This window comes from Schistocerca nitens, chromosome 2 (genome assembly GCF_023898315.1).
Source record: "Schistocerca nitens isolate TAMUIC-IGC-003100 chromosome 2, iqSchNite1.1, whole genome shotgun sequence".
Taxonomy (NCBI): domain Eukaryota; kingdom Metazoa; phylum Arthropoda; class Insecta; order Orthoptera; family Acrididae; genus Schistocerca; species Schistocerca nitens.
Genome location: NC_064615.1, coordinates 1,065,872,163 through 1,065,891,492, shown reverse-complemented (window position 1 = coordinate 1,065,891,492; position 19,330 = coordinate 1,065,872,163). Strand labels below are relative to the sequence as shown.

At 38.3% G+C, this 19,330-nt stretch overlaps 1 protein-coding gene across 3 annotated transcripts in view; it reads left to right on the top strand.

The window, feature by feature from the left end:
* Positions 1–16,854, top strand: part of LOC126237446 (platelet-activating factor acetylhydrolase-like) — a 92,916-nt gene extending 76,062 nt beyond the window's left edge. For all 3 annotated transcript variants that reach the window (XM_049947573.1, XM_049947574.1, XM_049947575.1), the window contains 5 exons: positions 6,636–6,749; positions 6,848–6,939; positions 7,480–7,668; positions 16,309–16,448; positions 16,553–16,854. In XM_049947573.1, coding sequence (XP_049803530.1) covers positions 6,636–6,749; positions 6,848–6,939; positions 7,480–7,668; positions 16,309–16,448; positions 16,553–16,632 — 615 coding nt within the window. In that variant the 3' untranslated portion in view covers positions 16,633–16,854. The remainder of the gene's footprint in view (positions 1–6,635; positions 6,750–6,847; positions 6,940–7,479; positions 7,669–16,308; positions 16,449–16,552) is intronic.
* The last annotated feature ends 2,476 nt before the right edge of the window (positions 16,855–19,330 follow it).

The following is a 19,330-nucleotide window of genomic DNA, read 5'->3' as shown; positions in this document are numbered from 1 at the left end:
TTTTATTTAATAAGAAATGCTGCATGTTTTCTCGGATTGTACAAGTGCATTCTTGTACTTAAAATGTTTATTGAAAGCAGTTTTTCACTGGTTTACTGTTTTATTTAATAAGAAGTGCTGTACTCTCGAGTCCTTGTTTCCTGAGACTAGTATGACCTGCCCCCCCCCCCCCCTCCCCAATGTTCAGATCCTGGGTACGCCCTTGGCCAATATAATTATTTGCTTCAGTGTGTAGTTCCGTCTTGGCATTTTTTCTCTCCTTAAGAACACAGAAAGACATTTCAGGCTCCAAGAAAGTTTCAGCATCTGGATGAGCAGTTGGAACTTCAGTATGGAGACAAGGAATGACTGCAATGCCTTGAAGAGTGACTTAAGCTAGGGTTTGGCAATGGGCTTCATTCTACAGGTCAGAAATAGGCATCTGCAGTTACCTGGTGTGCAAAGAATTGAAGACATATGCAGAAAAATGGGCTAACCCTTAAATGTAAAATGTTAAAGATAAGTGTTGCCATTTGTCGCTGGGTACAGGAACTATCAAAATTGACATTGGTCTCACCCTTCAATATCATGTTAGGATATTTAGGGGTGAAAACAATGTCAATTTTGATAGTTCCCATACCCAGCAACAGATGGCAACACTTATCTCTAAGTTTTTACGTTTGAGGGTTAGCCTGTTTTTCTGCTTGTGCCTTCGATTGCCTTGTCGGACTTTTTAGCATAATAGCCATCAAACACTCATCATTTTTCTCAGGGCATCCATGATGTAAAGATACTGGTGTATTGCCCTCCACTCTCAAAATGCCCATTTTACTGCAACAGAATAGAATTGGCAAGTGTGCTAGTTATTTCTGCCATCAAGAATCTTCAATTTTGTGAGATAATTGTGTCTTAAGTCCGAATTGTGTCTTAAGTCTGAGATTTCTAACTCCATTCCATAATGTTGGTCTGTCTTGCTGAAATTAATGCCAATGACCGACAAAGCTCTTCTTTAATTAGTGATTTCAGCTTTTCCTAGCTGGTCTTCATATTCACAGCTTTTCCTTCTAACCATCATGGTCTGGCATTAACAGGCATTATAGACTTTTGTATCACTTTCCTTACTATTTACCAAATTAGTGATATGAGTTTCTGAAGGTCTTCCATGACTGCCCTCAATATTACATTTTTAATCTGTCAAAAATCTTTCAGCGTATTATTTAGTGGGGCATGCCTCAATGTGCTAGCACTACTTTATGACGTCCTATGTTATGGCACCCTTCAATGGTAGTGAAACTTTGTCAGCTTTTGTCATATTTGGGCTCACTGTTTGAGACACAGCACCAAAACTCTTTTATGTAACTATCATTCATTAGTCTCTGTTCTTCAGTTGTTCTCCAGCTGTGAGGACTTGTTGCTGGTTGCCTCAAATATGTTCTTAATTTCCACATGAAATTTGTCCATAATTTAGCTTTTGCTCATTGTTCTCGAATCACTGCTTGGCTGTAAAGTGTAAGTAAAAGTAAATGGTACAAGACAGATCGTGCCATCCCACTGTTGCATTTAATGACAAAGTCAAATCCCTTTAGCCATTTTGTTGAATCCTGGCTGCATCTGTGTTACTGATGCTTCTGTATCCACTGGTACCTTCAAATGTATTTACTATTTATACTCACATTCCTGCTCAAAAAATCAACAGCTTTTGCACAAACTTATGTACTCAAGGCAGTGGAAATGTTGACGTCTGAGGTACCCAGTGTTTCCACCAAACTACCATGTAAAATCCAAAATCTTTACCAGTTATGAGAGCAATGATGTCAAATGAACTAATATTACACACTGAAAGTATTTTATGGAGTACATATGAAAGTCCATACAGAGCTGAGCTGCCTGCCTTAGCAGAAAGTGCTCTAACTTATTTATACATACAGGGTGTCCATAATTAAAGTTTCAGTTTCAAAATGCCGTAGAAAGAGAAACACTGCTGAGAATGATGTCAAATTTGAACAGCACATTATTGACACAGGGGGAAATGTCTTGGAACAAACAAACAAAAAAATTACAAAAATTATGTCAATAGATGCCTCCACAGGCATCTTAACATTAATGGGGTTGGCTACAAATGTCGGATGGATCGCAATACAATGGCTATGGTTTGAGTTGCACATTACATCATCCATACTGCACAAGCTTGGCAGTCAACACTTGTGGCAGTGTTAATGCACAGCAAGGCCGTACTGCATTGTATGGTAAAAATCAGTTTTTAGTTGTTCTGAGGCCAAAAAACACATAAAAAGCAAAATGACATTGGTTTTTAATTGTCGTGGGATCAAAAACTGCATAAAAATCAAAATGATATTGGTTCCTAATTGTTATGAGACTGGCTCAAGACATGTTCAATATGCTAGCCAGCATTTTCTGTCACAACTTGAAATCCACAAAGGGCATATTCCCCAACAGATCAGAGTGTCTCAGGGGTCATATTCAGAATGTATTGAACAATGCGTGCCTTCAGTTTAGCTGTGTTCATAACTGGAGCACTGAACACAACCTCTTTCTGATAAGCGCACAGCCAAAAGTAACACAGATTAAGATCACATTATCTGGATGGCTAGGCTGTAGAAAATGATGGCTGATAATTGTAGCATTTCTGAAATGCCTCTGCAGCATTCACTTCACTGGCTGTGCAAAATGTGGAAGAGCACCATCTTGCAAAAAAATGACCCCACCCACTCATCCACACTGTTGATGGATTGGAATGACATCGGTGTGCAAAAGACTAATAATGTTTACCAGTGATGGTATAGGTAACAGGACTTGGAGGACTCATATTCTCAAAAGAATATGGCCCTGAGATAACCAACGTCATCAACTGGCACCACACAGTCACCTTTGCAGAACAAAATGCTACCGGCCAGTGTGCATGCAGATTTTCTATTGCCCAAATCTTGCAATTCTGCATATTGACATGTCCTTGGAGATGGAAAAGGGCTTCATCTGTCCACAGAATGTTCAATGGCCGTTCATTATCCACTTTCATGTGAACAATAAATTCCAGATCAAACATTTTTCTTGCTGGCAGGTCAGCAGGAAGCAACTCCTGAATGTGGGTGATTTTGTATGGATAGCAGTACAGGATGTTTCATAGGATTTTATGCACCATGCTCACTGGCATGTCCAACATGTGGGCAATTGCCCTTGCACTGTGTGTTTGCACACCACAGCTCAACCCCTCCTGCAATGCTGTGGCCACATCTTCGATTGACATCATATTAACTGCTTTCACCACTCTACCACACTGCACTTCAAAGGAACCTGTTCTTTTGAATTTTATAATAATTTACTCCAGACCCTTATCATAAATTGGAAAATGCCTTTTTTTATACCCTGGAGTGTTCAGAAGAACTGCAGGGCTACTGGCACACAGTCATAGCTCTTCTAAAACAGCTTTACCAGCAACGCAGGGTCTTTCGTGGAGACACCACGTTGGGTGCCTCGGACACAAACTGAGGAACGGCTGTGTGCTGTACATCTGTTGTTGTACCTATTCTGATGCTTACAGCACCATCTACTGGTTTTTTCTTCTTTATTTCTTTAGTTTTTTCTCATAACATTTCCCTCTGTGTCAGTAATATGCTGTTCAAATGTGATATCATTCTGAGCAGTGGTTCCTTTTCTACAGCATTTTGAAACTGAAGCTTTAATTATGGACGCCCTGTACATGCTACATTCTAGAAAATTCCGGTATTTCATGAACAAGTCAGTCCCAGGACCTTCTAGAAATTATAAAGTTGACTTACAGATATTTGCACGAGATGAGAATTAAACCAGTGATTCACACATTATTAGACAATACACTATGGTTGGCAGTACAGAGTTCACAGAGACAATAATACAAATAAGTCAGGAGTTGTTGCTCTTCTTGTTGTCGTCTTCCATCTGAAGACTGGTTCGATGCAGCTCTATCAACCGATCCCTTCTATTAGTCAAGTTAAGCTAGAAATTTCTATTCCCCCCTGTCCTTTCCAGTATTTTCTCATTAGTTTTGCAATCTGTCCATCTGACCTTCAGCATTCTTCTATAGCATCACATTTCAGATGATTCTTTTCTCTCCTTGTCTGAACTGCTTATTGTCCACATTTCACTTCCATACAAGGTTACACTCCAGATGAGTACTGTCAGAAAAGAGCTCCTGACAGTTAAATCTGGTATTCAGTGTTAACAAATTTATTTTCTTCAGAAACTCTTTTCTTGTCACTACACATTCTATCCACCCTGCTTCGGCCATCATCATTTATTCTGCTTCCCACATAACGAAACTCACCTCCTACTTTGTGTCTTGTTTCTTAATCTAATTTTCTCAGTATCACCTGATTTAATTCAGCCACATTCCATTATCCTTGTTTTGTTTTTGGTGGTGTTCATCTTATATTCTCCTTTCAAGACATTGTCAGTTCTGTTCAACTGCTCCTCCAAGTCCTTTGCTGTCTCCGACAGAATTACAATGTCATCAGCAAACCTCAAAGTTTTTATTTCTTCCACCTGAACTTTAATTCCTATTTCAGATGTTTCTTTTATTTCCTTCACTATTTGCTCAATGTACAAATTGAATAACAAGGCAATAGACTACAAACCTGCCTCACTTCCTTCTCAACTACTGCTTCCCTTTCATACCGTTCAGCTCTTATAACTACTGTTTCGTTTCTGTACAAGCTTTATATAACCTTTCATGATCTACATTTTACCCTCATTACCTTCAGGACTTCAAAAAATGTATTTCAGTCAACACTGCCAGAAGCTTTCTCTAAGTCTACAGCTGCTATAAACATAGGTTTGCCTTTCTTTAAGGGGGTAGACCAGGGTGAGGTTCGATTTTGGAACTGATATTCATGATTTTTTTTTCAATAAAATAACACACAAATTACAAAACTGACTTTAGACCTTTATTGTTCACCTCTAAGATTGTATTATGTATTTTTATCAAGTAAAAAACTTGCACCCAGAGGACAGTCCACGGAAATTGATGAAAGGCAGTTGCTATTTGTGAGGGCAGTTAGTGGGAGCTCTGAACACCACAATTTTCAGCCTAGAACAAAATTTTATAAACTGCTTTGAAACTGATAATATTGTCTAATGTAGTACACAAGGATATTTACAAAAAATTGTTTTTTTAACAAATTGGTGACAATCTGAAATAAGTCATTTTTCTCAACAAAAATGTTGTAATAGAAACATGTACCAAAAATTGAGATTAAAATATATTGCAAAATTCCTAGATACTACTGTAGAAAAAAATGCTGACTCACAAGTTACAAAAAGGTGTATTTCATGAGTTAAAATTTCTGCCAATTTGAAAACTGTTGTTTTGAAAAAACAAGCATGTAAACTTTTGACTTTTGTATTCTTATCATTGAAAGTGAACAAACCATTAATCAGCAGTGCTGATGTAGAAACACTGTCACCTTTTGTTGAGATTTTATTGATTGAACTTTTACCAATCAAAGCATATTTTGCATGGTTGGGATTTCTTTTCAAACCTTTTCTGTCCATATAAATGTGTTTGCTTGTCATTTTCAAGCACTCATATTTTACTTCATATAAAAAATGAATGAAATGATAAGTTAAGCAGGCACAAGATAAGCCCGGTAGCTGAATGGTCAGCACGACAGAATGTCAATCCTAAGGGCCCGGGTTCGATTCCCAGCTGGGTTGGAGATTTTCTCCGCTCAGGGACTGGGTGTTGTGCTGTCCTAATTATCAGCATTTCATCCCCATCAACACTCAAGTCACCGAAGTGGTGTCAAATCGAAAGACTTGCACCTGGTGAATGGTCTACCTGACGGGAGGCCCTAGTCACATGACATTTATTTACAAGACAAGCACTTGCTTTCAGATTGTTTGCCATTAAAAAAACATGTTATAAAGAGAAATTGCGTTGAGAATGGTATTTTAGTTGATACTAATGCCCTGTGTGATACTATCCTATTCCATTGGTAATTATTATAGTATTACGTCGGCTGCATTCAAGCATCAGATGCATGAGACCCCCCATGTAGTAAATCCCAGTTTTAACATATTTTAATATTTATTGCACACCCTATATGAATTATTCTTAAAAATAAACTCTCTAAGGAACATTTTAAGCCAATAAAATGCTTAGGCTAAAACAAATTCTACCCTGGTCTGGCCCCTTAATCTATCTTCTAAGATAAATATTTAAAGTCAGTGTTGCCTCACATGTTCTAACATTTCTCGGGAATGCAAACAGTACTTCTCTGAGGTGGGCTTCTACTAGTTTTCAAAAGTATGATGCAGTAATGAAATCCAAAGGATTTTATTTACTTATACATTCGTCTCTATAGAGATCTTTACTCATGAAGAAGCTGATAACTACTTTAAAGTTTCTCATTTCAGTAAACAGTATTATTCAGTTTCTACTATTAATTGCAAATCATTCCTATTCCTAAGCAGTAGATAAATTTCTCTTTTGTCAGTATTTTACTAAAACATCACTTTTCCCTGTTTCTCATCATTTACTCACATCACTGAAGTAGCTGAACCTGGTGTAAATTATATTATATCAAGCATTCCACTCTTATAAGTAATGCTTACATATATTAGAAAGCTATCTAATCTTTTCCTCCTACTTTGAATTTCAGATTAAGAAAAGAGCGAGTGAGTGTATTAAAGCTGTTGACCTGCTGGAGAGGATAAATGCGGGATCTAATGTGGAAAATATTCTCGACAATGGCTTCCTTCTGACTCAGCTTAAGGTAAATGATGAAAATTAATTTAATTCCTTTTTAGTTCTTACTTTATTTGTGCACTTTAGCTAAAGGACTTATACCCAATTTTTGTAATTTCCATATAGGATCGCTTGGATCTGAGTAATCTGGTTATGATGGGGCATTCATTCGGTGGTGGTACAGCCCTGCTGGCCCTAGGGACAGATTCTCGATTTAGGTAAGATGTATTTCAGATTCTCCCAATTTTTATTATGCTTTACCTGCTTGCCATAATCCTGATGTACTTCGCCTTATGGATAACACTTATACCCATCAGTGCGTTGGTTTGGTATGCAGCAGAACACTGGATGTTGATTTGGTTGAAGTTACAACATTTAAAAATGTGCTCTTGGCAAGTGATTAGTCAGCACTATTGAAATATGACCTTGCTTCAAACATCCCTGTTAGTATGTCAGGAACACATGGCACTCATGTTTTTGTGTTCACCATGTAGAACATTTTGCATGAGTTGATGGCAGCTTTGCATAACACTGATTTTAAGGCAGTACTGGTAACAACTATGTTGATCTAAAATATACGACATCAGCCACTTCTAACATGTTTATAGCAGTCTTGTTCTTCAGTTAATTTAAATAACTAACAACCTGTGTAATAAGGAGAAAATTAAATTCCCCAATATTACACCCATAGTTCATAATTCTGTAAATCTAAACACAACATTGCTGTTTGTTTAAAGAAAATCTACTACTTGTTTCAGGCTTGGCATAATTTTGGATGGTTGGATGTTTGCTCTAAAGGAAGAAATTGACTTGCCAAAGAAGGTTACTCAACCAGTAATTTTCATCAACACACAGACTTTCCAAATACCAGCAAATGTCTCAGTCATGCAAAGATTTATAGAAGAGAGACCAACACAAAACACAGAACGAGCAGGATATACAATAAAGTATGATTAATACTGTCCTACCATAATGTTATTGAATGTTCTTTTGATTCCTGCTTCTGTACTGATAATATTTGAACTTTATTATTCTTTATTCTTTGACCATAGTTTTGTAATGATATTAGATATATCAGAGCATGCATACATAAAAAGCTAATAGAGCTTCACAAACAACAGAAATTAAAGCAACATACAAAATTTAAAATCCATTAAAATATGCATACACAGTTGTTAATACACAAGCCTACAAGGGAGGAAGTGATACTTCAGACACAGAGGAGCAGTCAACTAGGTGTGTAAAGCAACTACTATAAATATTTCCTCTATTTTCAAACAGTGGAAAGTCTAAGATGAAATAACAACAATGTTATGAGTGCTTCTTACCATACAGAGAAGACACTGAGTCACAGACAAACAATGAGAAAACTGCTATACATTCAAACACTTGGACAAAAAATGCTTCTTCTGAAATCGAATGCACACACACACACACACACACACACACACACACACACACACACACACACACACACACACACGATTCACACACACACGGCTACTCTTTCTGGCTGCCAGAGAATATATAAGCTTTCGCAACAAACTGTTGCCTCATCAGGAAAGAGGGAAGGAGAGGGAAAGACGAAAGGATGTGGGTTTTAAGGGAGAGGGTAAGGAGAAGGAGTCATTCCAATCCCGGGAGCGGAAAGACTTACCTTAGAGGGAAAAAAGGACGGGTATACACTCGCACACACACACATATCCATCCACACATATACAGACACAAGCAGAGGAAGCCTTCTTGGTTACCCAAGCCTGCCAACCCAAAGTTTGGTACAGATTTATTGATGACATCTTCATGATCTGGACTCACAGTGAAGAAGAACTCCAGAATTTCCTCTCCAACCTCAACTCCTTTGGTTCCATCAGATTCACCTGGTCCTACTCCAAATACAATGCCACTTTCCTTGATGTTGACTTCCACCTGTCCAATGGCCAGCTTCACACGTCCGTCCACATCAAACCCACCAACAAGCAACAGTACCTCCATTACGACAGCTGCCATCCATTCCACATCAAACGGTCCCTTCCCTACAGCCTAGGTCTTCGTGGCAAACGAATCTGCTCCAGTCCGGAATCCCTGAACCATTACACCAACAACCTGACAACAGCTTTCGCATCCCGCAACTACCCTCCCGACCTGGTACAGAAGCAAATAACCAGAGCCACTTCCTCATCCTCTCAAACCCAGAACCTCCCACAGAAGAACCACAAAAGTGCCCCACTTGTGACAGGATACTTTCCGGGACTGGATCAGATTCTGAATGTGGCTCTCCAGCAGGGATACGACTTCCTCAAATCTTGCCCTGAAATAAGATCCATCCTTCATGAAATCCTCCCCACTCCACCAAGAGTGTCTTTCCGCCGTCCACCTAACTTTCGTAACCTGTTAGTTCATCCCTATGAAATCCCCAAACCACCTTCCCTACCCTCTGGCTCCTACCCTTGTAACCGCCCCCGGTGTAAAACCTGTCCCATGCACCCTCCCACCACCACCTACTCCAGTCCTGTAACCCGGAAGGTGTACACGATCAAAGGCAGAGCCACGTGTGAAAGCACCAACGTGATCTACCAACTGACCTGCCTGCACTGTGATGCATTCTATGTGGGAATGACCAGCAACAAACTGTCCATTCGCATGAATGGACACAGGCAGACAGTGTTTGTTGGTAATGAAGATCACCCTGTGGCTAAACATGCCTTGGTGCACGGCCAGCACATCTTGGCGCAGTGTTACACCATCCGGGTTATCTGGATACTTCCCACTAACACCAACCTATCCGAACTCCGGAGATGGGAACTTGCTCTTCAATATATCCTCTCTTCCTGTTATCCACCAGGCCTCAATCTCCGCTAATTTCAAGTTGCCGCCACTCATACCTCACCTGTCATTCAACAACATCTTTGCCTCTGCACTTCTGCCTCGACTGACATCTCTGCCCAAACTCTTTGTCTTTAAATATGTCTGCTTGTGTCTGTATATGTGTGGATGGATATGTGTGTGTGTGCGAGTGTATACCCATCCTTTTTTCCCCCTAAGGTAAGTCTTTCCGCTCCCGGGATTAGAATGACTCCTTACCCTCTCCCTTAAAACCCACATCCTTTCGTCTTTCCCTCTCCTTCCCTCTTCCCTGATGAGGCAACAGTTTGTTGCGAAAGCTTGAATTTTGTGTGTATGTTTGTGTTTGTTTGTGTGTCTGTCGACCTGACAGCACTTTCATTTGGTAAGTCACATCATCTAGTATGTGTGTGTGTGTGTGTGTGTGTGTGTGTGTGTGTGTGTGTGTGTGTGTGTGTGTGTGTGTGTGTTTTCTCATATGGAAGGAGGATTTTTTTCTGAAAGCTTAAATGTTTAGCCTTTTAATTGTGACTGGAACTTTTTGTCTGAAATCTTAAATGTTTAGTAGCCTTTTAATTGTGCCTATCTGCAACTCAACCAGCTTTAACCAGTGTTGCTATTTAGTTCTAGCTCTACTCACAAAACAAAACAGGATACAGAATCAGCAGCAAAAATATTCAGAGGTAGCATATGTCTATATTCAAGAACATTAATCTGATACTTATGAAATAGCACACCCATAACATAAGTCATACCCCAGTTTTATTATTATTACTAATACTACTATTATTATTATTTAGTTTTATTACAATGCTGGAAACCCAGAATACAGTATGCACTATTTGAGGACTGACAACTACCACTTACCTTACAGAACTGTTCATAAAAACTGAACAGTATTTAAGGAACAGTCAAGCCTGCACGTTTTTTTCCTTCCCTGTTTTACTTTCATTGCTTATGAGACAAAAACAGAAGTGGAAACTAGAGGTGTATTGCAGTGTTTAATGTACTCTTACAAATACCTAATAAAAAATGACAATATTTTGGTATGTTACAAATATTTCTTATTGTGACCTTTACAGATGAATTTAAAATACAGGATGGAATATAATATACCCCTGTAATCATTTCCACTGGTCCATGCTCCCACTCTATCACTTACTCCATTCCCATCACTGGCGAAACCTACTACAGCTCAGGCAGAACAATATGAAAAACAACTTGCTGTTTGCTATGTGACATGTGTCTAGTGCAAGACTTTTTATATAGGAGTGACTTCCATTAAAGTGGCTAAATACACAAATGGACACAGAATAACTTGCCTGCTTTGAGGACATCCATCACCTAGTTGCTCAGCATGCTCCACAGCATGACTAAAGAGACCAGAGTGTCTGCTATACTACATATGCCACTTGGATGCTCCCATGTGGTATTAGTTTCCTCAGATCACACATATGGGAAATTGCTCTCCAACATGTCCCCTCATTCAGTGGTTCCTAACCCTTCTGAAATCATTAACGCTGAACAAGATCATATAAAAAGCAATACCCCCATTAGAGTTCAGTATCTAACAAAAATTAAGATTGGAAAAAACTTGTTTCAGCATTACTATTTTTAGAATTACAGGAAAGTACATAATATTTCACTAACATTCAACAAATAAAACTTACATGCTTTTGTAGGTGATATATTAAAACAAGAAATAATAAAAGTCAGTTACATTGTTGGTACTGCATATTCAAACAATGATTATCATTTTTGGCTTGGTCTCAGCCATTGCACAATGTGACTCCAGTCTGTGAAGAAAACTGGCAGCTTTATCTTGTGCTTTCAAAATATTCACCATAACTCCTTGCAAGCCAAGGTTAAACATATTTATTTCTACAAATAAATTACAAGATATGCCACTTTAAGTGAATTATCTGTTATTTTGTCATGAGTCTTGCTCCATTTACACCCTTTCTAGAAAAAAAGCAATTTGCTGGCAAAGTCTGAGCAAGCAATTCAACATCTTGCCATGAGATAGCCTTCACACTTCTGTGAAGAATTCTTTGAGAATGGTTGTGTTTGTTGCACTACCTTGGATGTGGTTTATGGTCTTTACTACCTCAGTGAATGTTTGTACATTTAACAAATCAGATGGAAGCATTTTCACTACCAGACGATAAAGATGTATAATCGAATGTTGCATTTGGAGCAACTTCTTTTAAGAATGTGCAGCGTCTAGAGTGATTGTCCAACATGGAAGGTTCTCTGTCTGTGCATAGTGCTACCAAGTTTGATCAGTGCATCTCATTTTCCTCAGTGAAATTCTTTAGTAATCGGAAAACCAACTCCACTAGGTGTAGTACTGTCCGGTGATTCTTCCTTCAGGTTTTCTCGGTGTTATTGGTTAATGGTGTGCTTCTGGGTGTTCAACCAAGTTGTTGATTCCATTTTATGCACAATATTTTGACAGCCAACCCAGATATCTTCCTCAGGTGCTGCAAGTTCTGCTTTTATGTGTACTCATTGCTTATGGACTACTGTTGGTCTCACATCATTACCTTTAACTGACTTCAGTTCCAGATACTGACTGCACCCTTGATGCTCTTTTGTTTTTCAGAGCCCACACTGATTTTCCATTAAATGCACATTGTCTCAGAGTTTTCCAGTTCTGGTGACTGTGGTGGATGGCAAAATCTTAATTGAGTGCTAGATCCCAAGAATTTTTTAAACAGGAACCTCCCTCACAGTTTATTAAAAATGAAACATAATGTAATGCTTTCTGTTTATACGTCTACAAACCACTGTGAAGTGCATGGTAGAGAGTACATCCCACTGTTCCAGTTATTAGGGTTTATTCCCATTTCATTCACGTATGGAGTGCAGGAAGTATGATTGTGTGAATGCCTCTATGCATGTTGCAATTATTCTAATCTTACCCTCCTGATCGCTGTGTAGTGAAATGTATGGGTTTGTAGCAGATTCCTAGAGTCATCAGTTAAAGCTGGTTCTTCAAACTTTGTTAATAGACTTTCTTGGGATAGTTTATGTCTGTCTTCAAAAGTCTGCCAGTTCAGTTTCTTTAGTGTCTCTGTGACACCCTCCCGTGGATAAAAAAAACCTGTGTACGTTCCTGTTAGTCCTATTTGGTACAGGTCCCACACACTTGAGCAGAATTCTAGAACTGGCTGTATGAGTGATTTGTAAGCAATCTCCTTTGCAGACTGGATGCACTTCCCCAGTATTCTACCAATAAATCGAAGTTTACGATCTGCTTTGCCCATGATGTAGCATATGTGATCATTCCATTTCATACCCCTTCAAACTATTATGCCCAATTATTTGTATGTGTTGGCTGATTCCAACAGTGACTCATTGGTGTTACAGTTACAGGATATTACATTTTTTTGCTCTCTGAAGTGCAGAATTTTACATTTTTGAACATTTAAAGCAAGTTGCAAATCTTTACACCACTTTAAAACCTTATTAAGATCTGACTGAATATTTATAGTGCTTCTTTCAGATAGTACTTCATTCTAGATAATTGCATCATCTGTGAAAAGTCTGAGGTTACTATTAATGTCAACTGCAAGGTCATTAATATACAGCATGAACAGCAAAGGCCTCAATACACTTCCCTGGGGCACACTCAAAGTTACTTCTACATCTGACGATGACTCACCATCCAAGATAACATGCTGTGTCCTTCCTGCCAAAAAGTCCTCACTCCAGTCACAAATTTGACTTAATACCCCATATGATCACCCTTTTGACAATAAGCATAGGTATGGTATTGAATCAAATTCTTTTTGGAAATCGAGAAATACAGCATCTACCTGGTTGCCTTGATCGAAAGCTTTCGATGCGTCGTGTGAGAAAAGTGCGAGTTAGATTTCACATGATCGATGTGTTTGGAATTCATGCTGTTTGGCATGGAGGAAGTCATTCTGTGTGAGCTACTTCATTATGTTTGAGCTCAGAATATGTTCTAGTACTCTACAACAAATCAGTGTCATGGATATTGTATGGTGCTTGTGTGGATCTCTTCTACTACCTTTCTTGTAGACAGTATGATCTGTGCCTTTTTCCAAGAACTGGGCATGGCCTTTTGTTCCAGGGATCTACAACAGATTATAGATAGAAGAGGAAGCAGTATATAACTGACAGGGATTCTATCGGGACCTGCAGCTATGTCCACTTTTAATTATTTCAGTTGTTTCTCAATGCCACTGACACTAATACTTATTTCATTCGTCTTTACAGTGGTACAAGGATTAAATTGGGGCAATTCCCCTTCGTTTTTATTTGTAATGGAGTTAGGCATTTCAGCTTTTGCATTGTTAGCCTCAGTTTCAGTTCCTGTTTCATTCACTGTTAACCGGAAATTAACTTTGGTGCCACTAACAGCGTTGACATATGAGCAGAAATTCTTTGTGTGTTGTGCAAGATAATTTGACAATATTCTGCTATGGTGGTCGTGGAAAGCTTCATGCATTGCTGTTTTGACAGCCAAACATGTTTCATTTAACATATCTCTATTTACAGCCCTATACTTTATTGTACGATCTGTTCTACTTGGAACATATTTATCCGGTACATAGTCAATTATTCTTTTAAACCTGAGCCACAGTTCCCCTACATCCCTGTGCCCTATGCTGAAAGTTTCAAGTTCCTAATTGAGATATGACACTACTGATTTTTATCTGGTTTACTGAACACATATGTATCTTTCTGCTTGTTTTAGTTGTACTTTGGTAATCACTGTTGCCACAACCATGCCTTGGTCACTGATACCAGATTTGACGTGGGCATCCTCAAAGGTGTTAGATCTAATTTTTGCTATTAGAACCGATATATTTGTAGCATGAGTGTGGTTCCAAACTATATATTCTAGGTAGTTTTCAGAGAAAGCATTTAGAGATGTTTCTTAAAGCCTTTAGAGATGTTCATAGAATGTCTTACCTTGCCCACCACCAACAAATCTGGAATTTTCCTAATTGATTGTTGGTTAATTAAAGTCGCCATTGATGATTGAAGTACGATTTTGGAACTTATGTACAACTGAATTGAGGGTTCTTTCTAAAGTTTTTGGCTACATCGAGAGAAGAGTGTTGGGTGATAGAAGGATTGAGTTATCATTTCATGTCCACCCCTCATACTGAGTCTTGCCCAAACAGTCTCACATACAGCTTCTATTTCTATCTTGGTGTATTTGAGTTTTTTGTTTACTGGATTTAATATGTACACCACCTCCATTTCCCATTTGTCTATCCTTTTGATATACACTTCAGTTATCCCCAAAACTCTCACTGCTATTAATTTCAGGTTTCAATCAGATTTCTTTACCTAGTATTATATGAGCTTCACTGCTTTTCAGGAGTGCTTGAAGCTCTGGCACTTTGTTGCAAATGCTTCAGCAGTTAACCTTAGGATTTCAATGCTCTCACCTGTGGGAGACTTTTTTTTTTTATTTTTTTATCCTTACACTGATACTTCTAGGTTTCCTACAGAAATCATTATCCGGATTGGACGGAGAGTCGCCTAATCTAAAAAACCCTTGTGTGCACCCCACACACAGTCAGCTCTCAGAGTAGCAGTCTCTGATGTATAGTGTTGACCTGACCCATTTAGGGCGACCATCCAATTCTCAACCCTATAGCGCAAGTCCAGAAAGTCGTAGCCTAACTTATCACAGAACCTTCTAAGTCTCTGGCTAAGTCCTTCCACTGGACTTGAACCAAGTGACCACCATCAGTTCTGGGGACAATGCTGCAAACTGTGAGCTTTGTTGAAACTCAATGCGCAAGGCTGATCTTCTCAACCTTCTCTGCCTCTCATTGGAATGCCAAGTGGGAGTTTGGAGCCCAGACAACAGGCATCATTTGTTCTGATGTGAGCAACAATCTGCAGTTGGTTGCACCATGTTCCCTGATTGGCTGCCAGAATAACCTCTTTAATATGTTGAATGAGGCTTCCAGGCATACACACAAAGTGCACCAGGTGTCCTTTTGTGCCCCTTTTTGCCATTTCCCTAAGGGGTACCATCAGTCACCATATGTTTGAACTGCTGATGATTATTAGACACCCTACCCTTTTGAATTTGCCTCCTCTTGACACCAGACAAAACAAGTTTCTCCAAAACAGGTGAAGTGAGTCCTACTGGAGTCCCGAAGTTGAGAACCACTGCCCTCATTCCACCACCCTCTTGATTTACCCTCTGATAACAACAATAATTACATTATTCTTTCCACTTTCATTTCTCTTCTTCTTTTAATACATGTTTGGTTCTAACTCTGTGCCTTCTATCATATCTGAACTGTTCCTGACACAGTACATACAAGTTTATTGTATTTTACCTTCTACTCACTGAGACACAAAAGGCGGTTCCTGCTAATGTAGAATCTGAGGTGCTTTCTTCCCCATTCCAAACTTCCTTAAAAAATTCCATTTTCTCTATGAAGAAGGAACATAAAGTTTCAAAAGCTTTGATTACTATTGTAAGCGTTTCTAAAAGTCATACTAGAAAGTCTTAAGTTTCTCAATAGAAATAGGTAAAGCTTAGTAAAACATTACAGAGAAGGAAAATGCAAACTTATCTATCAATTCAATGCAACTCTAAATTGCTTACTTACATCAAATATTTGATCTAATTACTTTATTTATTGTAATTTTTTTACCAAAGAGAACAGTATAAGGAAATGCATAAAGCCAACTACAGAGCTGAGAAAATGATTTTATTCAAGACGCATGTTATGTTACAGAGCAACAACACATGAAAGTCAGTCAGATACTCCTTTTCTCCTAGGCTACTGGCTCAATCTCACCATGAAGAAGATAAATGCTTTAACTGCGATAAGGGTTAATAATCATCTAATACTGGATTTTCTTCAGAGGCATATTGGTATGGAAATAAGTTATTTTAATTAACACTTTGTGTGAAGTGCATTTAAACATATTAAGTAATTAAACTCATAATTTATCTGTGCCTTTACAACTTTTTTCCAGGTGTCCCTGAGGAGAACAGAAGCCAAGAATACCTCAAAACACAGTCTCATCATATCGCCAAAGCACTTGCCATCATTTGAATCACATGACAGAATATTAAGCTGAACTCATTGACTGGTTGTAAATAAGTAATTGACCAAAGGGCCAAGCACTTGGCATTACTAGTAAATAGTTACAACTCTTGTGTTTGTGGCAGCATTCACTTTTGTCCAATACAAAAGAGGTGTTTGTGATGTGAAATGTATCTCTGTTTGATAAAAAATGTGTAAAAGGCCACAAATAAAATGCAGCACAAAACCTGATGTGAAATTGTATGTTAGCATTATTGTACATAAAAACCAATACAGATTAATGATGTAAATCTTACTGTAAAATATCATTAAAACTGTAATTCAAACATTCAGTAAATACAGCAGTAAATGTATCCTTAATATCAAGGAAATGGGAAATGAATGACAATATGGAGGAAAAATCGTAAGTTGTGGTTGGTATCACATTCACAGTTTATTTGCATTCAGTGTTGTTCATCTCTTGCAGTAAACGCAACTTTTGTGGACTGGAAATACAACATATGTAGTTGCACAACTCAACATTTCTAACACTGCCTGCCCCTTTATGATATAAGTTGGCCACATAGACCATGAAAGGCATTATTTATTCACTCCCTACAGCTTGAAAAGTTACTGCCAGCCACCATATGTCCACATAACAAAAATGAATTCTAATTTCTTAATCAACTCACAGCACCAGTACGTGTATAGCTTTAACAACTACAAGGGCACAGTTAAAAATTAGCAAGGCAGTACATATAGAGAAAATATACACTTACTTTTGATGTAGTTCTCTTTTAGGTCAATGTACTATGCCCTATGTATTTCTTGATAATAAATTCCATTCCTGATTAATGATTCCATAGGTTCCACAAAATACCCACTGGATGGAAAACATTTACAGTCATAAATTTGTTTCGATGAGGGAATATGTCGACATCACAGTGTGACAAATCTGTTGAATAGAGTGGGTGTTTGAACAATTCATATTTCAGTTCTATCAAATTTCCTACTGCCCAAGCACTTTTGCAATTCAGGTCTCATCTCTCTGTTTCTCTTCTGCATCGAGTTGATGCAGAACAGTTGCATAGTGAGGTAATGCTCCACCATTTGCAAGATTATAAATAGACTCTTTTTTGCATCCCAGATAACATTGCTCATAAGCTATCTATTAGCTGCAGTTGACTTTGCTCTTTTTTGGTGCCTGCACACATGATTGCAATTTCATTTCTGGTGCAAAGTGGTGGACCCACATCTTATACAATGTAGAAAATGGCACAAAAATATTTTGGTTCTGTCTGAATGGTCAAAACATTGCTGACAAATTTATTTTAGCTACCATATTATAGACAGAATTGGGCAAATCTAGCACCCACATTTCATTAAGCTTTATTATAGCCAATTCTTCATATTACATGTACTTTTCATTACATACATAAATAGTGAGAACATCCAGAAGAAAGTAACAAGACAGAAAACAAAAATACACAATACATATTACAAAGAAAAAAGATGTGCTAACGTACCTTCCACATATCCCAAGTGAAATGTTCCATATGGATGTGGACTAAGTTAGAAAATCTTTTCATTTAAAAGGAAATAACAATTTTGTCACAAAACATGTAAATGCATCATACATGGAGGTGCATATAATAATTTTTAGGCTATTGTAGCCACAGATAATCAAAGACAAAAAGCAGTTGCAAAACTTATTCACATTGACCACCTTACTGCACTGAAGATGACAGATTTTATGTAATGCTCTTGTAGTTTGATATTATTGTTACATTGTAACCAGAATAAAGTCTAAATTTCAAAGCAGGATAATCAATGAAGTATGACACTTAAGCACTGAAAGCATGTTTATTATGAACACCAATGCACAACCAAAACATAACTGAACTCCTGGATGGAGGGTTCGGCTACTTATACAAACATCAAATATTCCAGAATATACAAACATTAAATACAGAAGAAGTTTTGAGAGCCTTCCAGAATTGGTAAATACTCAGTGACAAGCAATAGCAGGTGGTCAGGTTTGAAATGGTGACCCATGACAGGCCAGTTGTCAATGCTAACAGCAATGCCACACTGCATGCAATATGGCTTGTAGCATTGCTCTCTCTCCTGGAGAAATTGCCCCACTGTTTCAGATGTTATTATTGGAGCCAGCTGCAGCACTGTGGATATAGATCTTGTCGGTGATCCTCTGTATGGCAGCACTGGCAGAGCCTCACATTCTAGTCATGTTGCCACACCCTCTCTACTGTGATAAACATCGAAGGTAGCATCTCTCATCAAAACTTTGGGATTGTGGGACGTATCTTCAGTTTCCCTGATCTGCAGCTCGTGATTGTAGTATAGCTTCATATGGAGGACATGGGTGACATCCCTACACTTTTGTCTGCTTGATGAAGGACCAGAATCTTCAACTTTGTATGAGACATATGACAAGCAATGAAGGATATGGTACTGTCCAACATAGCAAAGGGGGCTAGGGAAGTCCGATTTGTTAAAGAGGACTTTAAAATGACTCATGTTTTTAATCTATTTTGAAAATATCTGAAAAGAATGAAAAACCATTTTATTCAAAATGGTCTTGGTGTTTTCACCAAATGGAGATATAATCTCGTTATGTATGAGTGCTGTGTTTTGGCAAACCACTAAGAATCAGTCATGCTCCAATCTCCCTTCACCCTCGAAGGTCATTTTACACTCTTCTTCTTTC